This window comes from Synchiropus splendidus, chromosome 1 (genome assembly GCF_027744825.2).
Source record: "Synchiropus splendidus isolate RoL2022-P1 chromosome 1, RoL_Sspl_1.0, whole genome shotgun sequence".
NCBI classification, from domain to species: domain Eukaryota; kingdom Metazoa; phylum Chordata; class Actinopteri; order Syngnathiformes; family Callionymidae; genus Synchiropus; species Synchiropus splendidus.
In genome coordinates, this window is record NC_071334.1 from 58725781 (window position 1) to 58749489 (window position 23709).

General features: G+C 41.5%; 2 protein-coding genes across 7 annotated transcripts in view; both read left to right on the top strand.

The window, feature by feature from the left end:
* Positions 1 to 287: 287 nt before the first annotated feature.
* hmgcs1 (3-hydroxy-3-methylglutaryl-CoA synthase 1 (soluble)) lies at positions 288 to 7945 on the top strand. 2 transcript variants are annotated; one of them, XM_053873879.1, is made up of 10 exons: positions 288 to 414; positions 1656 to 2104; positions 2330 to 2455; positions 2696 to 2860; positions 4701 to 4869; positions 5043 to 5213; positions 5285 to 5391; positions 5724 to 5849; positions 5976 to 6133; positions 6257 to 7945. In XM_053873879.1, the coding sequence occupies exons 2-10, from the start codon at positions 1657 to 1659 to the stop codon at positions 6332 to 6334; spliced, it is 1548 nt and encodes a 515-aa protein (XP_053729854.1). In that variant the 5' UTR covers positions 288 to 414; position 1656; the 3' UTR covers positions 6335 to 7945. The 2 variants fall into 2 exon arrangements, with proteins under 2 accessions (XP_053729854.1, XP_053729862.1); XM_053873887.1 differs by lacking the exon at positions 288 to 414 and adding an exon at positions 501 to 693.
* A 1388-nt stretch (positions 7946 to 9333) lies between these two features.
* tln1 (talin 1) overlaps positions 9334 to 23709 on the top strand; it is a 41603-nt gene continuing 27227 nt past the window's right edge. The window contains exons 1-5 of one of the 5 annotated variants that reach the window (XM_053863466.1): positions 14466 to 14811; positions 14902 to 15016; positions 15773 to 15854; positions 21206 to 21276; positions 22908 to 23063. In XM_053863466.1, coding sequence (XP_053719441.1) covers positions 22934 to 23063 — 130 coding nt within the window. In that variant the 5' untranslated portion in view covers positions 14466 to 14811; positions 14902 to 15016; positions 15773 to 15854; positions 21206 to 21276; positions 22908 to 22933. Of the gene's footprint in view, positions 9523 to 14465; positions 14812 to 14901; positions 15017 to 15772; positions 15855 to 21205; positions 21277 to 22899; positions 23064 to 23709 lie in introns of those variants that run through there. The other 4 variants (XM_053863446.1, XM_053863456.1, XM_053863436.1 and 1 more) reach the window with 4 other exon arrangements.

Consider the following 23709-nt stretch of genomic DNA (forward strand, 5'->3'; position numbering starts at 1 on the left):
GCGACACTGCCCAGGTGATCGGGTTGTCATGGACACGCTATCCACGATCGCAGCCCATCGTAGCCCCAGCCTCGTTACGAATTATTTAGGCGCCGTGATTGGTCCGGCTCTCTCACCAGACATCGTTCAATTCACGCCATTGGTCCTCAGACAGAGCACTGGCGCGTGGTTTTAGTCCCGCGGTTCCTGACTGGCTAATCGGAGCGGGACTTCGGAGCGCCGCATGCTGACGTGCTTGCGTGAGTACTGCCATTGGACGTAATGACAGTCACTTGATGGAGGGCGGGACTTCCACCCTACCGCTGTGCCTGTACATAAATACACGGCAGCCAAGGAGGACGTTAGTGGAGGACCGGAAACCCACGTTCTAGTGGCAACTTCTACCATTTTTGGAATTTACGCCATAATACACAGGTGAGAATCAATTTTGTATACGCTCACTCGAAACTTGTTATCGTGTCAGTGATTTCGCTGGCCTTGAGCTTCATGCTGTTCCACCAAGTGAGTCAGAAAGGAAGACGTTCCGTCAGCTATTTTGTCCGGGTAGGTCATCGAGTCACCGCACTCTTCTGTAACAGTGACTTCGGTTTCACAGCTGACTCTCTTTGTACAAGAAAGCCGTGTTGGTGGCAAGCAAAAACAAGCAAGAAAAGTTCTGGATGAAACCCCGGGCTAGACAGTTAACGAAGTCGGGTACAATGACGACCTTTCACGAGGCAGTGTTTTGTGTTTATTGTAATGTTTAAGCGCTGCTGAACCGTTCATTGACTCGTCAATGAATGTGTATATGCTATAAATATTAGTTAATGAAAGTAATGGTTGATGAATATGTTGGATATTTATGTCACCTTTGCGATTTTACATTGGAATGTCATGTTGTTATGTTTAATACCTAACAACTCACTGTACCTCCATTGACACTTGGCGGAAATACCCCAACATGAGTCTACGGGTAGTTGGAAACGTTTCCTTTAAATGATAATACATGTTTAGCAAACCAATTGGCTAAAGGTGTCGTAGCTTTTGTCCGTTTATTTAGGGGTCATTGACCGAGTAGCAGCGCCAGGAATTCCTCACGCCCTTTCACCCAGTTATTCCGCCGCCTGTTATCTTCAGTGCACGCTGACAATTTGAATTTTCGTTTTACTCATTTGCCCTGTTTGAACAGGTAATTTAGCGTGTTGACTTTGACTGTTGCTCCTGCCCTCCGAATGCCAAACGTCCCAGTACTGCACTGAAAGCACAGCGGCCCTACTGGTATATAGTAGTAACTAAGACGGTGATACTAGTTTTGCTTTATTAAACGAGCAACAAAAATATTGGGGTATTGAACACTGTTGGCAAGCAGACTTGTTGCTTCAGCAATAACGTCTGCTGACAAACATGCTATAAACAGAGACTCTGGGTCCTTGTGACAAATGTCAAAAGAAGAATGTCACATGTTCTCTCGATTCATGGTTATAAAATTGTTCTGCAATGGTAATTTGTCCATTATTAACAGATGGTTCTTGCCAGCCCACCTCATTTGACCTTGAGCTTGAGTATGACCATTGAACATTCAAGTCTATAGCGCTTTCAGTCGCCTAATATCTATTACAAAGCAATTTGTACTCATTGGACCACTGAACATTGACCATCTCCAAATTTGTGTTCAGGATGCCTGGCTCCGCCTCGATCAGCTGCATGGGACCGTGGCCCAAAGATGTGGGAATCATTGCCATGGAACTGTACTTCCCCGCCCAGTTCGTGGATCAGTCTGAGCTAGAGCAGTTCGATGGCGTTCCTGCTGGAAAATACACCATCGGTCTCGGACAGGCCCGCATGGGTTTCTGCTCCGACCGCGAGGACATCAACTCCCTGTGTCTCACCGTGGTCCAGAGGCTGATGGAGAAGAACGGTCTGTCCTACGACTGTATCGGACGCCTGGAGGTCGGCACCGAGAGCATTATTGACAAATCGAAATCAGTGAAGACTGTTCTGATGCAGCTGTTTGAGGACTCTGGCAACACTGATGTCGAGGGTATTGACACCACAAATGCTTGCTATGGTGGAACTGCAGCACTCTTTAATGCTGTTAACTGGGTTGAGTCCAGCTCATGGGATGGTGAGTCAAGTAATTTGTTCCTAATGTTACATTTATATAATATTTCTACGGTTGAATTTAATGCTTTTTCTGGTGAAATTTTCACATAATGTGTTGTGAAAACAAACGGCTCATATTATTTACTGGGCACAATGTATTTTGTAGTTACATTAAGCCAACCGTGCCTGTAAACATCAAAGTAAGTGCCATTATTTGTCTTTTAACTTCCATCATGTCTTTCTGCAGGGCGTTATGCCTTGGTGGTAGCGGGGGACATTGCTGTCTACGCCACAGGAAGTGCTCGGCCGACTGGCGGTGCTGGAGCCGTGGCCATGTTGATTGGCCCGAATGCTCCTTTAGCCTTTGAACGTGGTCAGTATTGTTTTTCGGTATCTTGATTGTATTACTGGCTGACTGATGAGGTCGCTTGGTTGATGAAGCATGTGATGTGATCAGAGGGGTAAAATTGATAGAGGATGATGGGATAGCTGTAGATAAAATGACATTTCTGCTGCGATGTGATCATCAGCAGCATGAGTGACAGCCTATCATATTCAGGTCAGATCTGTAGAGACACTTTCCAAGGCTTATAGAGCTGTGTTAATATTGCAGGCTTGCGTGGGACCCACATGCAGCATGCTTATGACTTCTACAAGCCTGACCTGGTGTCAGAGTACCCTGTTGTGGATGGCAAGCTGTCTATTGAGTGCTACCTGAGTGCCTTGGATCGCTGCTACTCTGTGTACCGCAACAAGATCCACGCCCAGTGGCAAAGAGGTGAGTACAACTTCTTCAACAGATGCCTGCTTTCATGTCTTCAGAGGTATGGTGTCACTGACTCATAGAAGTCTAATTGGTTAAGAGGGCTTAAAGCTGTTTATGCAGCTCACTTGTCTGGCTTTACTGACCAAAGAGCACACTGGAACAAGATGACCGTGCGTGTACAAAAGGAAAGGAGAACTGAGTTTCGAGTTTCACTATGAAGACCTTAAGCACATATTCTCTTTTTTTCTGGCAAATATCTTTATTAATTATAGTAACAAACATGTATGACATGCGTAACAAATGCTCATTTAGAACAAGAGAAGCCTGTTCCTACGCAGAGTATGTTGGCTACCATAAGGAAAAAAAAGAAAGAAATAAAGTAACCCTGCCTTCCCCACCCTCAGTCTTTCAACCATGAGACCAATAAACAGATTTCAAGATTTCAGATTCAAGACACTGCTGTTGAAATGAAGAAAGCAGTTTATGAATAACTGTTACACACCAAACTAAAGCTTGGTGTCAGATGTGGCTGGACTCAAACAGACATGAAGTAAAAGAGACTTTTACTTATTTAGATCAGAGAAGATGGTCAAGGTGTGAATTCATAGTGACTTAAGATTCTCAAAGTGAGACTAGAAAGGCCTCAAGATCTTTCGAAATGTATCTGAAGAATTGCTGAGTAACTGTTCTTTTCGGGACTCAAGCATGGCAACATGTCCCTCACCCATAGAGCGCGTGTGGGCGGGGCAGTATCCCTCCACCCCAGCAGTATGGCATGCCAGGTTTGTTTCTTTGTTAGGCATCAAACCAACAATGTCTTTGTCTGCACTCCCAAACAGAGCCAGCAGGGGGTTTGCTTCAACATTGTCTTTAGTCAGTAAAGACAGAGTCTGGAAATTGTCCTTCCATAATGTGTCTAGTCTCATGGTCTGACGCTCCCACATTTGGCTTGGTCATGTGGGCATGTTGCACTACTTTCAAGCTGAATCGAACAATGTCAGGCACAGATTGAAGTTCGGCTAACGAAAGCAAGGATAAAGTCCCACACCATGTCATCAGAGATCGAAATATTCAAGTCCTCTTCCCAGTCACCTTTCATCTTATATGTTGTTATATCAGCAGGTTGTATACAATTGATCTCAAATGTTTCCCAGATGGATGTAGAGGAAGGGTGGCATCCACCAGGGTTTTGTTTGGAGCAGGGAAATTTTAGACTGAATAAAATGTTTTTGTTGCAGAAATCTGTTAAATTACTATTATTGAGATATAACTCCTCAGACAGCTGTTCAAATGTTTGGAATTTTGTATCTATTCAAGACATCTTTAAACCATGGGATAGCCCCTCAGGACCATTGGTTAACTGCATCATCTCATATAGATGGTTGGTAAAGGTGGTTGGCGAAGATAAAAATCATTTAAACCAAAATATTTCTGGACCCAAATTCTAATAGTGTGACGAACTACATGGTGAAAGGTGAGCTGGCAAAGAGAGAGATCCATACATTTCAACTCCACCCATCAGGTCAGGCCACTTGTTCATTAAAATTTGACCGGAATGTGGTGCAGTGTAGGCTAGCTGACCAATAGTGAAAACCAAAATTTGGGATTGTCATTCCTCCATTAGACTTGGAATTTATTTTGTCTGTTTGAACTTGTTTTGAGGAGGAAGTGGCCTCATGTTGTGTTCCCATTGTAGGGGAATTGGTGACTTCACTTTAAATCGACGAGGCCTACACCTTAAATGCAGGCCAACAAAAACAACTGGTTCTCCAGTGGTGTTGAGCTGCTCTGGTTACATGTTTAGTAACATGTCCTTTGTTAAATGCTGATTCATCTCTCCTCTTCTTGTCAGGTGGTTCAGAGAAACGCTTCTGCCTTGAGGATTTTGGTTTTCTGGTCTTCCACTCGCCATACTGTAAACTGGTACAGAAGTCGCTGGCCAGGCTAATGCTAAATGACTTCCTGAACCATCCTAACCCTGACACTGAGGCTGGACCTTTCGTTGGCCTTGATTCCTTCAGGTACACATGCTACTTGTTGTATTTACTTATTCAGCGTGTTGAACTGAACTGACTCCTCCATTTTGAAGTCACACATTATGTATGTTTCCTTAACATAATGTGCATTTATCTATGCTACAAAGGTTCCCAAGTGAACTGAAAGTGCATAATTCAATGTGTGCATTGTTTGGCAGAGGTGTGAAACCAGAAGAGACCTACTTTGACCGAGATGTGGAGAAGGCCTTCATGAAGGCCAGTACAGACCTTTTTGAGAGGAAAACCAAGCCCTCGCTTCTCATCTCCAACCAGAACGGCAACATGTACACCCCCTCAGTCTATGGTTGCCTCGCATCTCTTATAGCACAGTATGTTTCGATGCACATTAACATCTCTTTGTTGAACTTTATGGAGTTAAATCTTTGCTGCTATTTCGCAGACACTCAGCATCACAGATTGCAGGTCAGAGGGTCGGAGTCTTCTCATATGGATCTGGATTTGCAGCAACTCTTTATTCCCTAAGAGTCACACAGGATCATACGCCAGGTCAGTGAGAAGTTGAGGCAGGAATTTAGCCTCATCTGTGCCCACATTTATTTTCATGTAAATGCACAACACGTCCCTGATAAATGGCAACACCACAAGTGAGCGTGTTCAAATACTAAATTACTTCCAAGACAAAGAAGAAACAAGAAACAGCTTGAAAGTGTTCAAGTACCAGTGAGATTATATGCTTCTTGCTCACCAGACTGTAGGTCTTACTGTGCCTTGCATGCCACAGATGTTATGTATGTAATCGCGTTGCTCCTGATGTGTATAGACAAGCAGGCCATTTCCCACAATTTTGTTTAAAATATGCGGTTGCCCTGTTTTCCCAGGTTCCACCCTGGACAAACTTGTCGCCAGTATGAGTGACCTGAAGTTGAGACTAGACTCCAGGAAGAAGGTGTCACCTGCAGTTTTCTCTGAGAACATGCAGCTGAGAGAAGACACGCATCACCTCGGTAAACCTGCCCTTTACACTAGCTGAGACTATTAAAATAACTGTCCATCGTGGTACTGAAATGCCTTCACTGTCGCCCTACTGTCATAGTTTTGAGGTCGCTATGTTTTTTAATCTATTCAAACAGCAAGCTACGTCCCCCGAGGACCAGTGGAGGATCTGTTTCCTGGAACGTGGTACTTGACCAGAGTTGACGAGAAGCATCGCAGAGAATATGCTCGGAGACCCTTGGACACAGACCTTCCTTCTGAGCCAGAGCTGGTTCGATCTGTAGATGGCGTGGAGGTGGGTGCTGTGTTTATCTTCAGCATTTACATTTTTGTTGGAATTTAGAAAAAGTAGATCACATACTTAATGACAAAATATTAGAATTTTCCACTTAAAAAAAAAAGATTTTATCTTCTCCAGCATGTTCCCAGTCCAGTCAAGAAGATGCCACGCATTCCTGCCACTGCCTCCGTACCCGCAGCTACCATCAGCAACTGAAAAGATCCATCTTACCTCTGAGAAGCATCAAGGTCCAGCAGTTTGGAGTAAAACTAGACAGTAGAGGTCAGAGGCCAATAAAGGGAGAGGTCTCTCATCCTCCGCCAAGAATCTTTATGATTTACTTTGGAGCACTTGTGAAAGGAAGTGCTCCAATGCAGGAGATTGTTTCTGCCGGTACCTTTCTCATCATCCATCTACAGTCCATTGTAATTTAAGTTTTTAATACACCTTTTTACAGTTCAATGTCTCAGTTTTTGTTTAGGTGACGTTTTAGTATTGGGGTGGACAGGGCTGTGACAAAGATGAAAACAAGCCTCAGAATGCATTTATGCATAAATGCATCTGTACTGCTGCTGCTGCCGCCCTGGCAACTGTTGAAACGGACTCTAATTCTGTTTGTTTATGGTTAGAATTTTTCAGTTTTTCTAAAGCGACATGGGACCAAACACCGTATGACCCATGAAGTTTGTGTCCCCCACACTGCAGCCATCTCAGGAGTCAGTCCCTTCGCATCATCATCTATAGCTGCTGCCTTTGTTCATTAGCTGTTAGCTGTCCAGAGCACACAGTACTGTGTAAATTCACCTCGAACAGCGATCATTTAATTTAACTTTAAAAATGCAACCAAACTGGCCTCCAGAAATGAGTCTGGAATGTTTTTGACTAAGCTCAGAGTTTTTGTTTTTAATTTTAGACATTTCATCCCTGACTGAACTGTAGTTCCTTCATGATGTTATGACCCAAAGAATTCAGTTTTTTATATATATATAAAATCATTCTGCCGCTCAAGCCATACGTCATTTATGTTGTCACATATTTTGTTCAAGGCGGACTGGACTGTGAAAATGTGACGAAAGTGTCACGTGTTATACACTTTCTTTCATGCTGAGCCTTAATGGTGAAGGGCTTTTGTTACAATTTGATGCAGGACAACAAACTTGAATTGCTCCTTGTCTTATCATGACTATGGATTTTCTGTGTTTAACTGGAACTCTTGGTCAGATCAATATCAAGATGGTCATTACACAAAGGCAACCTCATTTTTTTCGGCCCACATGCTTGGTAATGTTTTCAAATGCCTATGGTTAATGTGTGATTGACGTAGAATCTTTGTAAATTCTCTTTACATGTGTATCTAGGCTTGATTGGTGTAAATTCATCACCAATGCTGAATTTGACTGTTTTCAAAGAAACAAAAGCATTTTTCAAGTATTTCCAGAAAGGAAGAAGTTGAAGCTGGTCACGTATCTGTTTTCAGTGTCATGAGGAAAGCAAAAAGAGAACTGAGCTGAAGAGAACAATGGTTTGAACACCATTGACGTCGTGTGAAGCCTTACAGTACGTCTGTATAAGACAGCCGATGATCCACTTCTAATTATGTACAGATATTTTTTTAATTGCACAGCGAGTTAGTACCTCTCAAGCCAGACTGCTCACCCCTGGCATCTCAGTGATGCTTGGGTGACAGGTTGGACTCAAACGTTGAGGTTACGAAATCTTTACCAATTTTAATGGTATTGTATAAACTGTAATATTTATGCTTTGTAGATACCAACACATGTCAACAGAACGTTTTATTTGCTTTATGAAGACTTCTAGATACGAAGAATAAATTGATGTTGATCATGACATTTGTTGTGTTTCATGTTTCATTATTCTGGTGCATTCATGCCCTGATTTATACATCTTGAACAGAATTCCACTCCAATACTATTGATGTATTTCTAGCATCCAAGACAACTAATGTCAACAGAACGCTATTGATGCATGAATCTACCCACAGGCTTACGAAGTATTCATCTCTAAATACGGCACAACCATGGTGGATGATATTCAGAAGGAGTGATAGGCTCAGTCATATTACATGGTTACCAAAGTCGGTCCTCTGCTTTCGTTAGCTGTTATCTTTTCCAGTCCATAAACGTTAAACAGCTATTTGACGCACTTGGACGGTTGCCTTGATCAGTGGTTCTCAACCATTGCCAAGACCCATGGTTGGGCCTCGAGGGCCCCTAAAAGTTTTACTCCTCAGGGCCGTGAGACCCTAATACATTTGCCACATATGCTAGCAGAAGTGTATCATTGTATTGACTTGACAGCTGAAAATTTGTGATAGTTACCAAGTATGGAGAAGTTTTGAAAAGAAAAAATGATAATGAAAGTGATGCCAAACTGTTCATTAAACAACTGTCGAAGCAGTTTTTAAAATTAACTTAAAAATTTATTCTTTCTTTTACTTTTATATCTTCATTATAGTTTATATTGAAAATAAAATATATTCTTTTACATTGTTTTATTATTTTTATTTTATTCAGAATTTTATTCATAATGATGATTTATTCATGACAGTTTTATCAATTTTCTCAACTCTTTACATCAAGTGCACCTGGTTCTGCTGCTGGTTGGACTTTTCGATGACAAATGAATCTTTGCTTTGATCACATGGTTTCATTTTGGTTTGTTTACGTGTTCCTTGAATGGGACCCGGGTCTCTTTTGTTCTGGAAAAGGTGGGCCCCGAGATCAAAAAGGTTAAGAACCCCTTGTATGGATCGCTTCACTTAGTCAAATTCAGAATGTAGGTTTTAATACCACAACTAGATGGCGCAATTGTCTCACATCTTATGACGCGACAAAGATCATATTCGCCGTTTAACTTGCATGATCAAGATCACCATCGGCCGGTTGAGTCTCTGACACTCGCGACAGCTACAACTCGCAATTTTCCAAAAACTTCGAATGTGAACGGACATATTAGGTAGATGTTGAATTATGTCTAATAAAAGGCACATTCGAATCGGTTGTTGTCACAAAGAAGTGAGCCACAGTAGACAGCAACAATTAAACGTGTATCTTTACTGTTGTTACCTAAACTGGTCGAAACGTCCACGTCTGATGGAGCCGTTTTTTTTCCGCAGTAGCGGAAAGGGGAGCGGCGGAAGAGGCAGAGCTGAGCTCGAGCGGACACCGCCGCCGCGCGGCCGCTCCTGTCGTTCAGGGTGGAGTCAGAGTGCCAGCGCCGCGAGAGCGGATAGGGAGGGGAAGTAACTTAGTATGAAAAAGTCGCTATCTGGCCTCTCTCCTTGCCAAAACCCTTCTGCCTGTCAGGGAACTATAGGAATTCGTGCACCAAAATCGATCGACGGCTACGAGGGCTGCGTCGGTGGGACCGGACTCATTCCTCAGGTCAGAATCTGCGCTTCAGCACGGAAAACTTTCTGTAACTGTTGCTACAAGTTTTTGACGTCAGCAGTGACTCGCTGTGGAAACGAGAAAAGTTACATGTAAAACCGTCACATAATCATAGTTGCCCTGACTCGCTATACAAAGCGTTTAATGAGTAATGTCTAGCATATGCGTCGCTGTTAGTTTTGTTGCGGAGAAAGTGGGAGTTTGACAGAAACAGGCGGCTAACTGAGCCTTTCACCCACATACCTAGCTAAACCTACTGTAGGCTGTGATGTGTTCACTGATCCAGCTCAAACTCTGACTGTCTTCACGCCTGCCACTAGTTTTGCAGCGCGACTGACATGTTCCCTCGTCACTTTTCAAAGTCACTTTGTGACCAAAGGTTTTTAGCTTTGGTTTTATGACGGCAGCCCAGAACGTCCCGTGCAGTTCGAGTCTCTCCTCTCCGGCTCAGATGTGACCTTCCCTCGGCCTGAAGTAGTCGCGGTTGAACAAAGCTGGGTGCAGCCATCGCGAGCGGTGAAAAAAGCCTGTAGCCTGCGGGTGTCAGTTCTCACTGCAGTGTGATGTGACAGGGAGGAGGAATCTGCGTGTTTACTTTGAGCAATCACTGGTGTCAGCTGGCTCACAGACAAGTTTGTGTTGAGGAGCTGCCGAGAAGGCCTGGTGTGATGGTTTCCTCCTTCATGCCGCATCATGAACGTTTGCCCAAAGGCCATGTGGAGAATGTCAGAGGCAACAAGCTATCATTTTAGTCAAGGCTGTTGATTTTCCAGGAGGAAAAGTACAGTACAGGATCGAAAACACCCTTCCCATGTGTCTGGCAATTGCAACAACCAAAGGTGGTCCAATGACAGCTACTCTGCCCAGAGGAGCAGATGAGCTGTCTTTATGTTAGTTTCATGTTAGTCAAGCGGGCATTGTTGTGGCACAAGTGTCAGAATGATCTTCATCAACATTCAACTGGCTATATTGATCTTTTTTCAGCACTAAAGGTCATGTGACTGATGGGAGCAGACAGTCCAGCCTTTGCTCTACATGTGCATCAATGAGCATTGCCCCCACATGACGCTCACAATGCACCATCAACCTTCTCAGACTGCAATTGTTCTGTACTTCCAGCATGGTGTCGTGGATAACTAGTGGCTAGTGGTAGGTTCTTGGAAGAATATTTCAACCGTCCCGAGTATAACATGGAGTTGACCAAGCCATGAAACATGCAACATTTTGCTGCTTAAAGGTATGGATTTTACCAAGTCTCATGGGATCGTCACCAGATGGATAAAGTTCTGTCACTTCAAATACCAAACCTATGAAGCTGGAGGAGTCTTTTCTGTTATGACCTCATGCTCAACGTAAACATAATTGGAGCTCCCAACTCTCTAACTGCACCCAAACTGTATTTGATTCTCAACCAACTTGCAGTCAACCGTCCTCATGACCCGGTGTAGAGCTTGACGGTGTGAAATGCTTTCTTTCCCTCTGGGAGGATCCAGGTGTAAAAGTGTAGGCGCTGCAATATTAAATTGACCCACATTTAGACAGGAGTTTGAAACGTTTAGTATGATGTAAAATTTCACCATTGTGGGAAGAGTAAAGCCAGTATAATCTAATTTAAACTAAATGAAATATGTAATTGTTTAAGAAAAATAAAGGGGGACATGACCACGCAACATTTGTGGAATTAAATTTGAAGTCACAAAACTGTTAATTAAGATACTGGGACTTGAGTTGTAACTTTTGGGAACAAATGGGAAAATGAGTCTTGCTTTACTTATATGGTCTTGCTTTACTAATCTTATTTTGCGAGGAATTTTACCAGCCTGTTCTTGTAAGGTTGGTGTTGTTCCAGGGAAGGATAATGTTTGGACCACAAACAGTTTCCTCTGACTGTTTGGATCGATCAGGATCCATTTTCTGCCGGTGAAATTTGAGAAAGTGCATTGCTGGAGGTTAGCAGGGCAATAGTGTTGTTGATTGGGAAGGTCAAGGGTAAGAGGGCATTGGATCAGTGTTACAGTGGGTTCAGCCGACTCTTGCTGGGCCTGGAGGATTGTGGTTGTTCAGTATCAGAACTACCTGAGGCTCCTACTGACATTTAAGTGCAAATAAGTCTCTTAAATTGAACGATCGATTTGCTGTTGCTCAAACCTGATCTCTCTCTTCTTCCGATTCTTTTTGTGACATTTTTCTTGGTCCTAGTGAAGACTTTGCTGGGTCATTTAACTCATGTTGGTTTCGTACTCGTCACTTCTTTGTACATTTCTTCAAGACTTCTCTATTCTCCTCCTCTGACAAAACTTCAGATGCATGTTTCAACTTGTGTAAGTTCCAACATTGTAAATGTTTTCATTATTAGTGGGAAACAAGCTAGTTTTGTTGGACTAATAAAAATTCAATATGTGCATTGTTTGATCAAACTGAATATTTGGTTTCTTCATACTAATATGAACTTGGCTTTGCTTAGGTGCCTGCTAAAAACATTAAGATTCAGGATGTGCATTTAAGGCATTTTTTTCCAACGCTCTAAATTTAGTTTTAGGCCACTTCTCTGTGTGAATGGGGCATGTTTGAAAAGTCCTACATTGTGCAATTACACTAGCTTACCATGCACTAGATTTATATAGCCCTTTTTATGCTTAATGTTGTAATAATAAAACAATCAACTGTAGAAAAACACAGGTTTGAATAGTGACTGTTTTTTCCTGACATAAAAACTTGTTGGCATATTTTTAAATTCTCTTTACAAGTATTTTTATTCTTCTTTAAACAAAATATAAATTGGTCAATTTTCATCTGCTAGAATGAGGACATAATCTGATGACAACATGAAGCAAGCAGCTGTTATATGATGAGGCATGTCGTTGACTGTGTTCACACATTGCATAATACTGGCCTCATAAAGTGCGTGTTCAAGGTCTGCGGGGTGTGTACTGATTTTTTTTCTTTTTTCTAGTAGTAGAAAAGCCTGCACATGTTTTTTGTATGTTATGGTTATTGCAATTGAATTGGCCGCTCACAGGTCACAGAGTAAATCATAATAAGATCTCAGTCTCTGTCCTCCTCAGTTTCCTGAATTGACAATCATATTTTCTCTTCTAAAATCATTGAATTTATTCGGTGTTTACACATCTGACTCTGTAATTATGTGGTCTTGAGGTTTTCAGTGCGGTGTTGCAAAGCTTTAACAGTTACAGACTGCAGACTTAAATCTAGGGAAGGCTGATTTCTTGTGGTAGTGCTAGGAATTATGCAAAGGTGACGATGAAGATCAAAGTTGAAATGCAACCAGTGAAGCCAGTTGCATGCAGAATCAGTTTCAAATGCTCTGTCACCGATTTTAAGGGAAATTACTGGTACTAAGGAAACATTTTCATTACGAGGTGACCCAAAATGATATGGTCGACAAAATGACTTGAAGTGCAGGTCATTTCCTTGAATGAGAAATAGTATACTTGAGTGGAACCAGTATTTTTTCTGATTAACTTCTTATTTTACTGGTCGCTATCACTTTGCTACTGGACAGTGGAGCTCTTTTTCTCCGGTAATCATGGTCCTGATCCTCCAGCTAAACAAATCCTGTCTAAAGAGTGAAAGCTCTGTTACATGTCACAGTCTACACTCGCACCAGTTATGGAGACCTGGTGCTCCACACATTGGGCCATAGTGTTTTCACTCTGCCATATTTGGTCAAGGCAACATGTGCTGCCACGCCTCTAGTACAAGAAATCATTTGTTTTAGACTAAAGCCAATCGCCTAAGTGAGACGCCGGGTGTGCAGTCAGCCTACGCAGCCACACGTTAAGACAGTTGCTGATATTGACAGGGTTTTCTCACGTTAGCCAGGTTCTGCAACTTGAGGTGCATTTGAAGGAGTTTGTTCCTTTATGGTGTGGTTACTTCTTATTCTACTCAGCTTGGGAATCAAGTCTTAACCTTCACCTAATATAGCAATGACAACAATGTCACTCTCTGAAGTGCTGCTGGCTGGTGTAGTATGGAAGAGAGCAGGACGTGGTGCTGCACTCTCACTCAACTAAATTTGAGACATGACCTCATTAAACATGAAAATAACAGGAGGGGACTGATGCTGAGATTGTTGGCGTTCGTTGTCACAGTTCTGTGGAGGTTTTTTTTTTCTTATCAGATGGCTCATTGGCGATTTGTGTTGCAGAACCTGCAGAGACATGTTTATAGTTCTCAGATGGCATTTTTTTATGCATGACCTCTGCCAAGGATGTGATAAATATAGAGTTGTGAATGGGTTTTCTCAACTCTCTCAATGAACTTACAGGCGTCAAAATGTGTTCTATCTAATTTAAACTAAATGAAATGTGTAATGGTGTAATAGTAGTAGAAAAATAAAGGTGGACATGACTTATTAAGATACTGGATCTTGAGGATCTTTTCTTTCACTGGCTGGTATTGTTCATTCAATAACAAGTTTTAGATTTGGCAAGTAGAGACACTGCTTTTTCTCAAGTGTTTGATCTCATCTGGAAATGTAAGAATACAATACAATACTTATTTTATTTTTAATTGTTTGCTTTTCATAAAGTCACGTGAAATGACCCACCCCCCTTTCAAAGCTTTTTGTGCTCTCTTTTGTCCATTGTTGGTCCATGTCCAAAAAACGCTTTTGGATACTTAAGTGATGCTTTCTTCCTGTTAATTTTGACTGTTATTAGATGAATAAATATAGATTATTAAATTAGATGGACAACTCGGTTGAATTACACTGGTTCTGTGTGTGGCCCTCGAACCACGGGCTGCTTTATGCTGCTAGACAGCAGAACAGAAATACAGCATTCTTAAATAAAAGTGCTGAGCAGACAGTTTCATTCAGCAGGCCAGAGAGAACTCCAGAACAGAGTGTGCTTCTGAAGGTCTATCAAAGGAGTTTCCTGAGCTCAGCTTAGTGTTTATACAACAATTGTGCTGCAACAAAGCTAATGACAGGACGTTATATTTCCAGATAGGTGAATACATTTTGCTATTTTTAGCTTGATTGTTTACAGTCACCTTTGGTCTTTCACTTCTCTTAAGAGAAATTAATGCAAATGAATGTCATGATATAACCATAGCCACAGGCAGAAGAATGTGCTGGGTTGAAAATATGTGTAGAGACGTGTTACACACAGGGCTGTAATTTTCTTTCTGGAGGCAGGGGCCGGCCTCCCGCAACATCCTCTTTTGTAGAGGGGGTTGGGGTTTCTCCTGTGGAAGTTAGTCATCCAGCTGTGTTAAGATGCAAGTTCTGTTGGAGGAAAAGAAACCGAGTTCAATGTAAGTTGATCAACTGTCCTATATGTCTTGGAAGTGCATTCAGCAATCATTCAAAGTGGAATCTTGATTCAACTGTTTATGTGTTTGTAGCCAAAAGTGCTTAACATGTTGAGATATTGCTGGGGCCTCACAGCGAGACGGTCATAGGTTCGACCCCAGCTTGACGGAACTCTTGCCTTGAAACTACATCTTTTCGTGTTGATTTGTAAGTTCTCCTTGTGTCTATGTGAAATGTTTTTCAGGCACTCAGGTTTCCTCCTCTAATTCTATAGCAGTGATTAGAACAGCACTTATCTTTGTATTTTCTGTGATTGTGGGTGTCATTTTCAACAGTTATCACTCAAGCAATGGCGCCCCCTAGATATTCCTTCAACATTGTATCTCGTTTTACAACTTTGGACGACCCACCTGGAAGGCTCAAGATCCTTATTGCCTCCCTTTACAGCCATAGAGTGGAGACAGGGGTTCTTTTCGTTTCAATCTTGGCTGAAGTACCAATACTACGTTACAATTCCAGACACAATTGCGGGAACTGGCCTAGTGCAGACACTTAAAAGAAGAAGAATTATAAACAGAAGTAGGTTAGTGGATGATTTATTTTGGTTCGGAAGTCATCAATTTTCATTCCTTTGTTGCCAGATTAGAACATCTGAGAAAATCCCACTTTTCGTCATCATCAACCTGTTTATGAGATTTTAAGACAGAGACTAAGACAGAGCTGCTCAATATTGCTCCTTGCAGGTTGGCTTGCAATCACTGAAACAGTTTAGTTGTTCATGCACATCGCAATTTGACTGCAAAATTTTACTGACAGAAGGTGTTCTTCCACTTAGATATGGCACATAAACAACTTTGTGTATTTACAAAGAGTAAATACAGTAATATTGAGTTGAGATCGTACATTCACTGAAACCAAGGTTGAAGGCTCAATTAATAATTGTTTTCCTTATAAAATGTGTAGAACTGTGGTGAAACTAGATGGGTAATGGATCATCATCAGGCATGAAAGGCACCAGAGGAGATGGTTCTTGAATTAAAACCAGGTATGTCACGAATACATGACACAATTATTTTCAAATGCCACTAAAATGACTTGGTGGGACGGGTTTGCCTGCTCTATACTGTGCTGGTTAAGCTACGCCGTCCTGCCATTGGTTGGTATCTTTGGAGTGGGAAGCTGTCTTAAATTGTAGATTAGATGTTATCTCCTATTTGGCACAAAACTTCTCCGCGTTCACATTCCTGTATTCCACTGGGGCCAGCTGTATTTAGCTCTTGTGTTGGACTCCAGTGTCAAAAGTCAGTATAAAGCTTCTCTCTCTCTCTCTCTCTCTCTCTCTCTCTCTCTCTCTCTCTCTCCGCCTCTGTCCTACTGTCTCTGATGTGATGCTGATATTCCAGTGGAATGCGCAGTTGAATTCCTCTGTCAGGCTGAGTGCAGCACACTCTTCGTCTCAGAAATGCAGAGTGAACAAATGCCTGAAACGGCATTTTCTTGAATCACTGTATTATGCCTTTTTATACAGATTAAAAATGTTTAACTCCCACAGACTTTCTTTTGAGGTCATGTGGAATTTCTTGCACAGTGGTGGGTGGTGACCCACAACAGGTCTCCAGTAGGAAACCAATGGAACAATAACTCCATGCACGGAAGGAGAGAGGTTTTGTTTGTAGCAGTGTCACTGGAGATCCAGGGCTGCTGGAGCAGTGGCAAGTTCTCCTCTACTGCATCACACAGACAACGGTCGCATAGACGCCTTTGGATCACGAACTATGGATCATGACTTGTTGTTGGCATCTACTCCATGACACTTTGGCTTTGAATTAAGGGGGCCTCAACCGTTACTGGATTGATATTTATAGAATTGATGACAATAAAAGCCCTCAAGTTTAATCTAATCTAAAAGTAAATCTCACTTCTATTTGCAGCCACCCTCACCTGGTTCATTCTGTCAGATGTGTGGGTGGCATGGGTCAACTGACAGATAAAAGATTTGCGGAAGATGATGTGGGTAAAATAAAAAAAGATTGAACAGTGCATTGCGGTTCTACCTTCTCCCACTTTAGTAGTGTTTCAGCAAATACTGTGAATGAATTCACCACCTGTCTGTTAGTGGCACTGTGTGTGTAATGGACGAAAGGCGCACATGATCAAACAACAGTATAACAAAGGGCTCTGAAGGACTTTTGGTGATGATCTTTTTAATACACAAAATTCTCAATTATTATGTTAATGGTTACCGGGAGCCGAAGTGGGCTTGTTAGATCGAACCTTGCAGATGAGACGCTTATCATTATTAACATTATCACAGACCAGAGAAGTACTTTGGCTTGTTCTCAACAGAGATCTATCTGTGCGCCCTTAGTAGTAATGAAGGCACCTAGTTCAGATGTGAACTTTATGCGCTTGAATTTTTCAGTGTTGATATGGAACAGTCAAGTTTTACACTTGCATACTCCGTATACTTATTACTCAATTTGTGAGGTGACCTGCCGCATATGTTCACATGGGCTTGGATATTTATTGATGTGGTACTTTCATTATTTGTCGTAATGGATTGACATCAAAACATTTGCATTAGAATCAAATTGAATCAATACTGAATTTAATGGCAACGTAAGAAAATTGAATCATGAGCTCCTCAACAATACCCACCCCGCTGAGATGGTGAACGTCTTCCTTTTGGCACGTTTAAAGCTTCTCCAGGTAAGAATGCTCTTTGGAATATTTGGCATTCTCCTCCAGCAAGTAGAAACAACCAGAACCAGTGAGATAACATCTCACTCTTACTAGCGACCAGCTCAGAATCTCAACTAGCTTGACTTCAGCAGAGGTTGAGGAAGTCATGTCTGAATGTAGGAAAAGAGAAGTTCTGAAATTTTCCTGCGCAACACCGACCCAGTAACTTGGGTTACAGGAGTTGTGATGGACATCCAATGTCTTTTTTTATTCAGTCTGTGAAGGTTCACCGTTCGTCACTGCGCTACATATTCAGAGTACATGACAGCAAGTGACTTTGCTGTCCAGGCGGCTTCCTGTTTAGTGTGCCACACCTCAGTCTTTGACACATATGTCTGTGTATCATTGAGGAAATGAAGGAATGGAAGAGGCTCTTGTCTTTCATAGCAAACACAGCTGCATCAGTCACACTCATGAGGAAGCAGGACGAGAGTTAGGTGGGACGTCAATGACTGTCCTTGCGTTTTCATCCCCCCACAGCAGATGAATTGAAGCGTGTGGCGTTTTAGAGGCTGCAGCTGTGTGTACCCACCTTAAACATGCTGAGTACTCACATCTTTACTGATGAAGTGGACGATGGTGCCGTCACAGTTTGTATATATTTAACGTGTTGATAGATGACTCAGGCCTACTTTGACTGATCGCCATGCTTCTGCTGTTTTAAGTGTGATTTCACTTTTATGTTCACATTGCATTGTTTTGTGTCCTTTGTATCCACAGTCTAACAAAAACATATCTGTAAAAAAGTTGCAGCGATAAGTGGGGTGACAACAAGTTTGTGCCAACGTTTTCACACATTTTTTTATATTTCAATTTTTATTGAATGTCTATGATCAAGGTTTTATTTAATGGTTCGGGAGCAAATTGCCTGTTTTTCATGGTAAACCAGCAGTGTTTTGGGGGAAAAAATGTCATACACACACACACACACACACACACACACACACACACACACACACACACACACGTTTTTATGTGGGGAAATTTCATTGATTTTCATCTTTATCCCAGCCTCTCACCCTAGTGATATTAGTGAGGATTGCCCCTCTCAATGCTAACCATCCAAAACAAATGGCTCACTTTGACCAGGACATAAGCCAAACTTATAATTCAATTATAATGACTCGGTTATTTTTATATTTTTAAGTTCTAATCCTCAAATTGAGGCTTAACCTCGTGGCGACCAGCAAAAGGTCCTCACCAATTGCAAAGAATTGTTTCAAAGAATTGGTCCCCAAATGTGTAGCTTAGTTGACATGTGTGAACTAACTTAATTAAGTTCGTTCAGCTGTCTTGTCTGATGAATGTCTGAATTCAATTATTAATTTTTTTATATCAGAACTTGAGCGCATTCATGTTCACCTACTTAATGTGTTCTCCACATATGGCTGTCTTGCTCTGTATGTCAACACGTTTCTTGTGGTCACTGCGGAGCGTCATTACTAGCTCTGCAGACCAAATTGGATGACAAGTTCATATAAGTTTTCATCAAGTGGTTGGTTTGCTGTGTTGCCCTCAGTGCTCCTGGATGTGAGATAAAGGCCACAATGAGTCTGACCTGTGGTGATAGTGTGGACGTTTCACAGTTGACACGGCTACTGTCACAGAGGAAGCATGGCCACCACAGATGCAGGAAGCCAAACCTTTAAAGTGTTGGTCTGCATTTCAGTACATTCTATCACAGCTTGACCACAATGTGTCATTTCAAGAGTTCGACAGTTTGATGACTGCCGCATTGCTATACATTGTATCAGCATAATTAAAACAGTATAATTAGATTAGTGTTTTGCAAAGAGTGTCTACAATTTTGACCTTTTGAATGACACCAAGGTAGCATTTTATCACTGACATATTTTGTTTTTATGATCATGCATGAAATGCACTGCTGTGTAAGAATGCTAATTGCCTTGATCTCCATCTGGCAACTTCTCATTCAGATGTTTTTTCATTACGTTCTGAATGATAAAACTGCAAAATTTGACATTCAAGTTTCATGTAGGTAACTTTTTTGATTTGTGACTATTATTGGACAAATTGTTGGCTTGACTTGCAACATGCTTAGAAGACAACTCCCAAACCCCTGATATTACTATCAGTAATCAGTAAAATAAATGATCATACCATAATAGTGATATTACTATGGATTGTACCTCTCAGTGGTAATCAGAAATTATATCATACACTTTTCATGGCGCATGAGAACCACTTAAACCTTCCTCATTCCTCAAGAACTGTAGTAACTGGTGCTGTGATGTCACACTTCCTCTTTCCTTCGGGGTGGAGCTGGACACACTCTGTCTAGAAAGTGGACTGAGGAGTGATGTTATCTGAGCGTCCAGTTAGACTCTTCACATGCCAAGGATTTCCATCTCACAAAGACGGCCACAGAGGAAAGTTTATCTTTAATAGTGTCGCCTTGACTATTCACCGGATACTGCTCAAGGGATTTGTCTCTTTCCTCGCGGAAAACTGCTGTCCTTAAATTCCCTCTTGACAGGATGCGCTGCTCCCTGCTGAATCATGGCTGGGACTGTGTCGATGGCTCAAATGCCCTTTTAAGGCATCAGAAGGCTTTTTGAAACAGGAAGTAAGATCAGTACTTCAGAGTTGGATCTCACAAGAAGAATTCTGTTTAAGCAGTAAAGGGGGACATTTGTACGGAGCCTGGGTCTCTGTTATCTTAAACCATAGGCTGGACTTAAACAAAACCGCAGTGCAGACTTTCCAAGTGTATCAAAACAGAAAGGTTTGCATTGTGTTGAGGATCTGGCAGCGCATCTCGTCCAACCTCATGAGTAGAGTGCAGTGCTTTGCAACAAAAACAGCTTGACATCTTTATGAGACGTTTTCCATAAGGCAAAAGATTGAAACAGGCAATAAATACCAACCGTCTTACAGTATAAGACGTTAGAATATAAGTCGTTAAATTATAATAACTGGTCATAACTATCGCTGGGTTTCCCCAGGATAGGAGGTGAGCTGTAGGCGCACTGACAATGAAGTGCTCAGGAGAACCCTGTGTAGTGAGACAGAGTTGATGAATCATGCCATGCCGAGGTACGAAAGTGCGGTTGAGGACAAGCTAAGAAGGGAGAGCACGGTGTTTCTCATCGAAAAGGTCAGAAGGAGCTTCACTATGTACTAGGAGGTCTAGAGTCTAGTCATGATTCAGTTCCCTGTAAACTGGAAGTGTGGTTCTGTATGAGGAAGTCAAGAGGATGCAGGATGTTTGGGTGCAGTGACAAAGTGGTGAGTTGCTTTAGGAGGGACGGAGGTATTCTAGGGGAGTAGGATTTCATCAGGGTTCAGCTCTCGGCCGTGACGCTAGCCTCAATGACTCATTTGCTGATGTTTTTAATGAGAAGTGGAGGTGTATGACACAGAGGCGACACTACAGATGGCACAGATGTGGTCGGCCTGTGACTGAGAGGTTGTCGGTTTGATCCTAACTAGCTCCTGACTAGCTCAGGATTGTATCCCTGAGCAAGACTCATAACCCTGGTTTGCTCCTGGCTGTTCAGACGGCATGCTGTGTCCCTTACAATGTTATGCTTTTAGCATGCTTTTGAGCCGTTTCTAAATAATGCTCTTGACGGTATTGGTTGTGTTGGGTTGTTGTTTTGTATTCTAATTTTCAGTATTTTGTTTTTACAGCCTGGGAGAGAAACCCCCGAGTTGAGCACCTGGCAGGGCAGAGGAACCAAGTGAGACCAAGTTTACTCCAGGTAACCACCCAATCAACCACACAACCCTTGACTGTATACTGTCCAGTTTGCACACCTTAAAATATTTTGTCTTCAGTTCCCAGTTGGATATAGCTTTAGTTTGCTATCAGTTTAATTTATGAAGCGTTTTCCTATGCACTGATCCTCCTCCTGTCCTTGCTGTCCACTATCGAGGAAGAGGCCAAGAGAAGTTGGGGTGGGAAACGGTGGGAGCAGGAAGTTGAGGCCGAAGGTGTCAGCCTGTCTGTGTTGTGATATTCAATCCCTCTGAGGTCTGATGGCAACACATGCCACATGCTTTTCCCTGTCCACACCGCCACTCTGCTGCCGCCAACATAGCAGCTCCTCAGAGCTTTAAAAAGAAACCTGCTCACTCTCTGTTGCCGTCGCCTCATCAAAATAACTCCCCATTACGAGACACACTTCTGGAAAGTTTGGTGCATGAACGGTCTCATTTGACAACAAGAAAACATTTTAAATTTGTTTTTCCAGTTGAAAAATTTTTATTAATTTCAATCAGTGTAATATGTCATAAATGGTCAGAACATTTCTCCGAGCATTGCTGTTGTCTCACGCTACAACATGTCTCGAAGTGAACAGTAGGCCTGTCATTTGCTTAGCTAGTTCTGTATAAACTGATGAGGTTTGTAAAACATCAACAAAGCAAAGTTATTGTTTGATTCAACATGACAATCAATATTTTTTCTCTTTATTACTATAGTACATCCATAGTTTTGTTGATCAAACTATAAAATGATGAAGTTAAATAGCACCTTTAAATGATAAGGGCAGTCTAATATAATCTAAATGCCTTTATTTGAATGTCATGTTTGTGTTGTTTGTCACTTAGTGTCTTTTATTTTGGCCTGTATTCTAGACCGTCATAACAGTTATACAACTCATTAAATTACTACTTGTGTCTTATGACTAGTGTATAAATAAATCACTGAGAGCTATTGATTTACTCCAAGAACCTCACCCCACATTCCACCACATTGTCTTGTCAAGTGTGAGCCTTGAGTGAGGATATACAAACGGCAGCATTCTCACAATTCAGTTGTTGTATAAATCAATATATTTAATCTGGTGTCTTGTCATGTCATATCAAATATGAATTACAAAGAAAACAACTCCGATTTGTAGCATTTATTTCAAATACCTAGTATATATTTGAAGTTGTTTATCTCACAAATCATTATCATGAGTATATATTTTATTTTTAATACACTGCTTGGTAAGGATGGTACTGTATCACATTGTCCTCTTGCTTCCATAACCTGGTTGACATATATTTAAAAACTATCTGGGCGTATTCCTGCATCATTGTTGGTTGGCTGCCATGGGAGGTTCCTTGTCCCACAAATATAATTATAGTGTGTTTCTGCTTTTTCATTTAGATTTTGGTATGGCTCAGAAAGCGAACTAAGAAGACTAAGAAAACATAAATTCCCTCTGAACCCGTGTCTTATTCCCATGACTCTGCTGAACTTTGAGTCCTCGAGAGGACATTGACATGCTCAAGTCTTGTTCATTATTTATCTGCAAATGTTCATCCAGACACATGGTTGAGTAAAAAATGACAGATGGTAAATGTAACATGTTGCGTCTTACTCTTTCCCTACTGGTGTGAGTTGGGTGGAGGTGCAGAGCAGCAAACATGGTGGCCCTGTCACTGAAGATTGGCGTGGGGAACGTGGTGAAGACCATGCAGTTTGAGCCCTCCACCATGGTGTACGACGCCTGCCGCATCATTCGGGAGAGAGTCACAGAAGCACAGCTTGGACAGCGTGAGTGCTACTTGTGTTATATTGCTGTGATGATGAATGCCAAACATTATTCTTATTTTTATTATGAAGATTTTTTTCCTGTTTCCCACTGGGAATTTCCTCCCACAGTACAGACACATACAGAAGTTCTACAATTTTACCCCTTGTCTCCTATAGTCTCCCTAAAAATAAATAAAACAACCATGAATAATAAGACATTAAAGAAAACCTGAAAAATTTAGTGAAATACTATTTTAAAAAATGTCATATTTACATGTTTTGTCCAAACATATTTTGGTTTATGTTCAGGATATTTTGTTTTTGTTGTATTTTTGTTTGATACAGTAAAATAATGCATCATTAAATAACATTTTTTAACAGTTGAAACATATGATGTGGCCCCTAAGGAAATGTAACTGCTCTCTTCTGTCAATGTGCACTGTATCTGATTGAAATGTTTCTGTTTTTCTTTTTTTTTTTTTTGTTAAATATAGTTGAATATACATTTAAATGGCAAGAAGTCTGTTGTCAATTTGAATTTGTCTCTGTAAAATCCACTGAGGCTGAGTTCTTTGTTGCTCTTTAACCTAATGATGTGGTTTTTGTCCCCTGCTGCTTTGATATTAATCTCAATGTGGCCACTCCCTGTGAATAGCACTATTAGGGA